Below are 7,349 nucleotides of genomic sequence, written 5' to 3'. Positions count from 1 at the left end.
ATGGGCTGGGAGCAGGGAGAGGACGGGAATGGGATGGGACAGGGAGACGGGACGAGAGCGGGAATGGGATGGGACAGGAGCGAGAATGGGATGGGACACGGGGCAGGACGGGACAAACAGAACGGGATTGGGCACGGAATGGGACACGGGACGGGACAAGAACAGGAAGGGGAGCGGGTCACGACACGCGGGCGGGGGCGGAGCCATTCCTGACTGACAGGAGGAAGTCCCGCCCCTCGGCTATGTCCAACCACATTCATTGGCTGCTCCGGCCCGCGCGGGCTCCCATTGGTCGGAGCCGCGGCGCGGGCGGGGCCAGCGGAGCCCAGGAAGCGGCGGCGGCCCCGCGGAGGCTTTTCCTGCCCGCGGCCCCGGAGCGGAGCGGGCCGGGCGGACCCGGCGGGCCGCGGTGAGCGGGGGCAGCGGGCGGGGGGCGTTGGCAGCCCCCAACCCTCGTGGGGAGGGGCGAATCTTCACCCGCGGGGCGCTGCGGCGGCGGGCGGGATGGAGCGGGGCTTGTCCGGCGGGGCGAGACGAAGCGGGCCGGGGGGTGGGACAGAGCCCCGGGGGCGTGAGGGCAGAGCCGGGCCGGGGTTGGGAGGGGTGGGACAGAGCCCCGGGGGATGATGCAGAGCCGGGCCGGGGCCGGGAGGGGTGGGACAGAGCCCCGGGGGCGTGAGGGCAGAGCCGGGCCGGGGTTGGGAGCCGGGGGTGGCGGGCGGTGGGATGGGGCCGTCCCAGGGCGCTGCCGGCGCTCCGCGTCCCCTCCGGGTGCGGGACCCGCGGGGCTCGGGGGCTGTTCTGCGCCTCGGGGCTCCCTCCACAACCTGGGGCTGCCCCCGTCCCAGCACGTCGAGGGGTCACGGCGGTTCCCTGTCACTGCCTGCGACACCGCCCCGGGAAGGGGGAGCTGCAAATCCTGGGGTAGAAGGGGCGAGCGTCCCTTGGTCTTGGCGAGTGGGTTTGGGTCTGGGGGCTCAGCACCGTCACTGTCCATCGTGTTTAGCAAACCGGGACTCTCCTGTGCCCAGCTGCAGCAGGAGATGACGACCCTGACGCACCGGGGCCGGCGGGTGGAGGGCAGGAACTCAGATAAGAAGCCGGACGGTGAGGAGGATGCTGCTGCGGACAGGGACCTGAATGAGGACGATCCTGATGACTCCAAAGACATCCGCCTCACGCTCATGGAGGAGGTGCTGCTCCTGGGGCTGAAGGACAAGGAGGTGAGGCAGGTGTCTGATGGCACATGGGCAGTGGTGTGGCACTGCTGTGGTCAACCTGGACTTGAGGCTCTCAGCAGCGGCAGAAGGGATTGGATGGATTCTTCTCAATGCTCTCCCTTAGACTCTTAGAAGCTGCTTAGAATCCACAGAATCATGGAATGGTTTGGGTTGGAAGCTCATCCAATTTCAAACTCTTGCCATGGGCAGGGTCACCTTCCACTATCCCAGGGTGCTCCAAGCCTGTCCAGCCTGGCCTTGGACACTTCCAAGGATCTAGGGGCAGCCACAGCTTCTCTGGGCACCCTGTGCCAGGAGATGGCAACCTGAACTGTGGACTTGCTGTCCCACCAGCTCTGCCTTGGGGACAGGGGCAGGAGGTGAGAGGTACCCTGGGGATGTTGTGTCACTGCCTTGTGCAGAGCAAAGAGGGTTTGTTCTTTCCAGGGCTGAAGCCATGGGTAGAAGGAGCCTCACCTGGTTTATCAAAGGGTGAATATCCTCCTCTCCAGCCCCAGTGCATCCTCCTGTCCCAAAGCACCAGCTGACGCACAGGAGCACCATGAGCTCTGCTCTTTAAAAATTAATGTGGAAAAGAGCAGAGGTGGCTCTTGAGGAAAGAGGCAGAGGGCAGCAGAGTCAGCTGGGCTGGGAGCTGGAAGCAAGGCTGAGTCTGGACCCACAATGGAAAGAGACCAGAAGCTGCATCCTTGGTGGCTTCCTGGGCCAGGCAGGTGATGAGCAGCTCCAGGAGGATGGGGCTGGGGGGCAATGTCAGTGCTGGGAGCCTCCTCCTGTGTGCCTGTCACTGACTGTCCTTGGCAGCAGTGGAGGGACTGCAGAACTGGGTATTCCCATTGGGCTGTTCCCTGTGGGAAGGGGATCCTGGTCAAACAGAACTGATTTGTGCTTATCAACTGCTGGGAACTCGTGTATCAGCTTTGCCTGGAGGGAGATGTGGGCAAGAGGAAGATGCTTCATGTTGAGTCCTCTGAGCTGCCTGGCCCTGGCTGTGCTGGCCCTGTGCCTTTTCTTCACCTCTCCATCCATCTTCTGGATCAGCTTGGGGAAATCTTTGGCTTGTGAGTGTGGTGAGGCCCTGGCACAGGTTATTCCATGGCTGCCCTGTCCCTGGAAATGTCCAAGGCCAGGTTGGACATGGCTTGGAACAGCCTGGTTTGGTGGAAGGTGTCCCTGCCATGACAGGGAATGGGATTAGTTGATCTTTAAGGTCCCTTCCAACCCAAACCATTCCATGATTCCACAATTCTAAAATCTGCTGTTCCTGACAAGTAGATGGGGAATTGTAGACCAACATTCTTCTTGGAGTGACAGTGGCAGAGCAGGACCTTCTACAGAGGCTTTCCAGCTCCAGGAACCCACTTTGGTCAAGACTGGACTCAATGACCTTGGAGATCTTTTCCAGCTGTAATTATTCCATGACTCCTGTGTGAGCCTGTCTCCCACCCTGAGGAGCTGTGGTAGATGAGCCTCCTCCTCTTCATTCCTTGGGGTTGGAATTAAGCCCTTGTGAGGTGCCTGAACCTTCTTTTCCACAGGGCTCTGCTGCTGTGGGTTGGTCCCAGCTGGTGCTGAGCTGTCCCACAGATCCAGCCTGGGGCAGCTGCGGGTTGTGACTGTGGCAGGGGCTGAGGCTGTCCTGTTTGAGAACCCCAGATAAGATCTGGGAGCCAAGTAGGAAATGGCAGGAGCTCAGGGCTGTAAAGGAAACACAACGCAAATAATCCTGGAGCAAATATTTGAGAGCAGCCTGGGAGTGGGGTGCCATGGGCTACTTTTATCCTAGACTATGTTTGGTGTTCTTGGCTTGGTTAATGTATCCTGGGAACGGCCCTTCAGCCACCAGGAGCCGGGGAGAGCACAACAGGAAAAAACCTTGTCACACTTTTCTTTTTTTTTTTTTTTTTCTCCATCTTGTCCTTCCACATTCCTGTACCTCAGGACCAGAGGCAGCAGCAGCTTGGCCCTGAGCTGGGCTCTGTTTTCACAGCACGGGTGTTCACTCATGGTTTGATGGCTGGGGAAAAACAAGACAATTTTTGCCAAATTCAATGAGCTCACGGTGTAATTTCATTATTTAAAGTACCCGTCTGTCCATGTAGGAGGACCTGGCTGCAAACCAGCCTGGCTTTTGTAACCAGTCTGATTCCAGAAGCTGGAAATAACCCAGGGGCTTTCAACTGGTTTGGTTTGGAATTTAAAATTTCCTAGGGGTGATGTGCCCTCGAGGCCAGGAAATTGAGACCTTTGCTCGTTTTCACACCCTTTCCTGGAGGACTTGTTTGTAAAGCCATGAGCAAAACCCGGGAGCAGAAACCAGGAGGGCAGGGATGAAAGGTTGCTTTGTCTTCCCTCACAAGGAAATGAAGAAAGCAAATAAAGGTTTTCGTTTTTTTTATGGCTCTCTGTGCTGGGCAAGCCTGGTGTCCACGTGTCTTGCTCAAACAGACCCTCTGGGGAGGAGAATTCACCCATGGGGCTGGAAAACCTTCCCTGGGGGAGGGCTGAGGCTTCCCAGCCTGTTTTCCTTGGGAAGGGGCTCATTTTGTCTCCAGTCTCCTGGTAGCTTTTAGACCTGTCCTTCCCTCCCTGTTTTCCATCTGGAGAAAGAGCAGCAGAAAGGGAGTTTCCCACCAGGAAGTGTGTTGGGGTCTCCCTGCAAGCGAGCAGGTCGTGGCTTTGATCCCACGGGGACCCTTGGGCACACCTCAAGTGCCAGCCCAGCCCCCTGAGCCCCTCCCTGAGCCCTGGCTGCTCCTGGCTTGCCCTGAAATCCAGGGAACGCCGTGCTGGCCGTCACCAGAACAGGGGGAAACAATCGGGCTTTGTTCTCATCAGGGAATGAAAGAGGAGTGGAAGAAGGGAAGGGAAAGGTCACCTGGGCTGCCCCATTGCTCCAAACCACAGTCAGCTCTCTTGGAAAGCATCAGTTGAGTGTTGTTGAACCTAAGGGAGCAGCGAATTCCCTCCCTGCCCTTCCCTGGGCTTTCTTGGGATTTTTCTCCCAGTTCCAACTCCCTGCCTGCAATTCCAGCCCAGGACTGTCCTGTGCACAGTGGAAGTTGGAACTGCCCATTCTCTTCCTTTTTGCTGCTCCTTTTTATGTGTCTGATCTCTCTTATCCTCTGTCCTCTCTTTCCTGGGCCAAATTCCTGTTTCAATTCCTAGTTCTTTGTGAGTTGTATTTCCCAAACCTTCACACCTTCTTTTTTCCCAAATCCTTTGCCTTTGGAACTTGTAGCGCTCAGGATGAGGCCTCATCAACATCCTGGAGTGCCAGGACAAGGGGGGATGGCTTCAAATCAACAAAGAGGAGGTTTAGATGGGATTTTGGGAAGAAATTCCTCCCTGTGAGGTTGGGGAGGCCCTGGCACAGGGTTCCCAGAGAAGCTGTGGCTGCCCCTGGATCCCTGAAGTGTCCCAGGCCAGGTTGGACAGGGCTTAGAGCACCTTGGGATAGCGAAAGGTGTCCCTGCTGTGGTGGGGTGGAACTGGATGATATTTAACATCCCTTCCAATCCAAACCATTCCATGGCTCTATGAAGCTCCTGTGGGAACTGGGTCTTGCTGGAGCCCCATGGGTTGTAGGGAAGCTCCTCCCAGGCCTGATGTTGATTTCTTGGTACATCCAGGGACTCTCAGGGGAGTCCTGGGGCTCAGGGGGGAAATTCTTCAAGGAGAAGAACAGATTGCAGCTCTCCTGTCCCCAGGCACATCCACAGTTAGTGCTGGGACAGAGCCTGGCAGAGCTCCTGGGTGGGTGCAGCCCCTCAGCAGCAGCAAAGTCCTGCTGTGTCCATGGAAATTGTCCCAATTTTCTCACTTTTCCTTGGATTTTTTACACCCTGGGGCAGAGCTGGGTGTGCCCTCTAGTTGTGGGTGCAGCAAGGAGGGCCCAGCCTGGACTGCTCAGTGTTTGCAGGAGCTTTTGGGCAGGAAGGGCAATCATTGGAGCTTCTCACCTGCTGGGGAAAATCCTTCCCTTTGGAAATCTGGGACGCTTTGGAGAGACAGGAGCAGGGAGAGACTCCTGAGTGGGGTCCAAGCAGGCCAGGAAGGACAGGAGACTGAACAGAGGAAGAATCCCTTCCCATCTTCTTCCCCAGGGCTACACCTCCTTCTGGAACGACTGCATCTCCTCGGGGCTGCGGGGCGGGATCCTCATCGAGCTGGCTCTGCGCGGCCGCATCCGCCTGGAGCCGCTGTCCCTGCGGAAGAAGAGGCTGCTGGAGAGGAAGGTGAGGCTCCTGCAGGAACCCAGGCAGGATCTGGAGGTCTCCCCATTCCATCCTGGCTGTGGGAGCAGGATCTGCTCTGGGAGGGGACCTGCAGAGCTCTGCCTCCATCCTGACCCCGTGTTCCAGGTGCTGCTGAAGTCGGATGCTCCGACCGGGGATGTGCTGCTGGATGAGACCCTCCGGCACATCAAGGCCACGGAGTCGGCAGAGACGGTTCAGACCTGGATAGAGCTGCTCACTGGTAGGGCCAGGTGGAAATTCCATTGTCCCAGCTTCCTCTGGGTCTGTCCAAACATTCCTCAGACCCCCACCAAAATTCAGCCAGAATCCCAGGTCCAGTGTCACCCTCTGCATCCAGAACTCCAGGATCTGGTGGTGAGGGGACCCCCAAAAGAGGGGAGAGCCCCAAAACTAGCCTGGACACTCAAATCTCTCCAAAACCCCTCTCGCTGGCCTGGCCCTGGGTCATTCCTGGAGATGGGGAGAGCAGGGAAAGGCTGAATGTGGGGGCAGAGAAGGATTTTCTGGGCGTTTTTTTTTGTTGGGAGCTCGGTGAAAATCTTGGACCTCACTCCCCTTTAGTTGCTGCTGAGGTCTGAGCAAGCCTGGGGTGACCCGTGGGTGGAAGAGGCTTTGGAAAGGGATTTGCTGCCTGTAGCCACTGGGAGCTTTGCCAGGTGGGAGAGGAGGGTCTGAGTCAGGCCAAGGGCTCCTGTGCAGGACAGAGGGACCCCATGGAAGGATGAAAGGGTGTTGGGATTGGGAAGCAAAGCTTGATCTGAGTCACCCCCCCCCCTCAGGAGAGACCTGGAACCCCTTCAAGCTGCAGTACCAGCTGCGCAATGTGCGGGAGCGCCTCGCCAAGGCGCTGGTGGAGAAGGGCATCCTGACCACAGAGAAGCAGAACTTCCTGCTCTTCGACATGACCACACACCCTGTCAGCAACACCTCCGAGAAGCAGCGCCTGGTGAAGAAGCTCCAGGAGAGCGTCCTGGAGCGCTGGGTCAATGATCCCCAGCGCATGGAGCGCAGGACTCTGGCCCTGCTGGTGCTGGCCCACGCCTCGGACGTGCTGGAGAACGTTTTCGCCAGCCTGGCCGATGACAAGTACGACGTGGCCATGAACAGGACCAAGGACCTGCTGGATATGGACCCTGAGGTGGAAGCTGCCAAAGCCAGGGGCACGGAGATGATCTGGGCTGTCCTGGCAGCCTTCAATAAGTCCTAAAACCCCCTCACATGGTGTGGGGGAGGCCCTCGATGTGAGCCAGAGGTCTCCCAGAGGGACGTGAAGTTCCTGGGGCAGTCGGTGGGCTCAGCCTGGGGAGGGACCAGGGGATTTTGCTTTCCCCTCCCCAGGCAGGAGTGGGAAGTGAAAGCCCTCCACCACTACAGCCCCATGCCTCCAGGGAGAGGTGGCAATAGCTCTTCTTCACTCCTTGCCCTTGGGGATTTCCTTCTGAGGCCAGTGCAGAGCTGGGGGTGGCAGAGCCCCGGCTTGGGAGCTGCTCTGGGAGACCAAACCCCAGCACAGATGGGGCTGGGACACACTCCTGGGTGCCTCTCCCACAGCCAGGGCCTGCCTGTGAGGCAGTTCCCCTGAGGAACTCACACCCTCCTGGGGTGGGGTTTGGGGGTGTTGGGCAGCCGGGATCACCCCCATCCTTGCCTGGGATGGGGCACTCAAACCTCCCCCATGTGTCTCCATGGAGGAGCAGCTCTGCAAAGACCCCTGGGCTGTGCCCCCATGGCTCAGCTGCTCTTTCTAGTAAGAAAAAGAAGTTAAACTGTGATTATTTTTGTTCACAACCCCCTTCCTTCCTCTCCCATTTTATTCTGTAGTTCACTTAAATGTATTTCTCTGCAGCCC

The 7,349-nt window shown here is 58.2% G+C and overlaps 1 protein-coding gene across 2 annotated transcripts; it reads left to right on the top strand.

The window, feature by feature from the left end:
* The first annotated feature begins 325 nt into the window (after positions 1 to 325).
* Positions 326 to 7,296, top strand: GOLPH3L (golgi phosphoprotein 3 like). Of its 2 annotated transcripts, none has more exons than XM_083878795.1 (5): positions 326 to 409; positions 1,032 to 1,223; positions 5,348 to 5,479; positions 5,606 to 5,720; positions 6,280 to 7,296. In XM_083878795.1, the coding sequence occupies exons 2-5, from the start codon at positions 1,044 to 1,046 to the stop codon at positions 6,705 to 6,707; spliced, it is 855 nt and encodes a 284-aa protein (XP_083734921.1). In that variant the 5' UTR covers positions 326 to 409; positions 1,032 to 1,043; the 3' UTR covers positions 6,708 to 7,296. The 2 variants fall into 2 exon arrangements, with proteins under 2 accessions (XP_083734921.1, XP_083734922.1); XM_083878796.1 differs by having other exon boundaries at positions 373 to 409; positions 1,007 to 1,223.
* Positions 7,297 to 7,349: the final 53 nt, after the last annotated feature.

This window comes from Zosterops lateralis, assembly GCF_965231275.1.
Source record: "Zosterops lateralis genome assembly, chromosome: 27".
Taxonomy (NCBI): Eukaryota; Metazoa; Chordata; class Aves; order Passeriformes; family Zosteropidae; genus Zosterops; species Zosterops lateralis.
The sequence above is the reverse complement of the archived record's forward strand: the minus strand, read 5'-3'. Positions and strand labels throughout refer to the sequence as shown.

Bases quoted from the DNA above. Each gene is read 5' to 3' on its own strand.
- GOLPH3L (XM_083878795.1), top strand. From the start codon at position 1,044: ATGACGACCCTGACGCACCGGGGCCGGCGGGTGGAGGGCAGGAACTCA. The intron at 1,224-5,347 runs GTGAGGCAGGTG...CTTCTTCCCCAG, and splicing joins TGGGGCTGAAGGACAAGGAG to GGCTACACCTCCTTCTGGAA. The intron at 5,480-5,605 runs GTGAGGCTCCTG...CCCGTGTTCCAG, and splicing joins AGAGGCTGCTGGAGAGGAAG to GTGCTGCTGAAGTCGGATGC.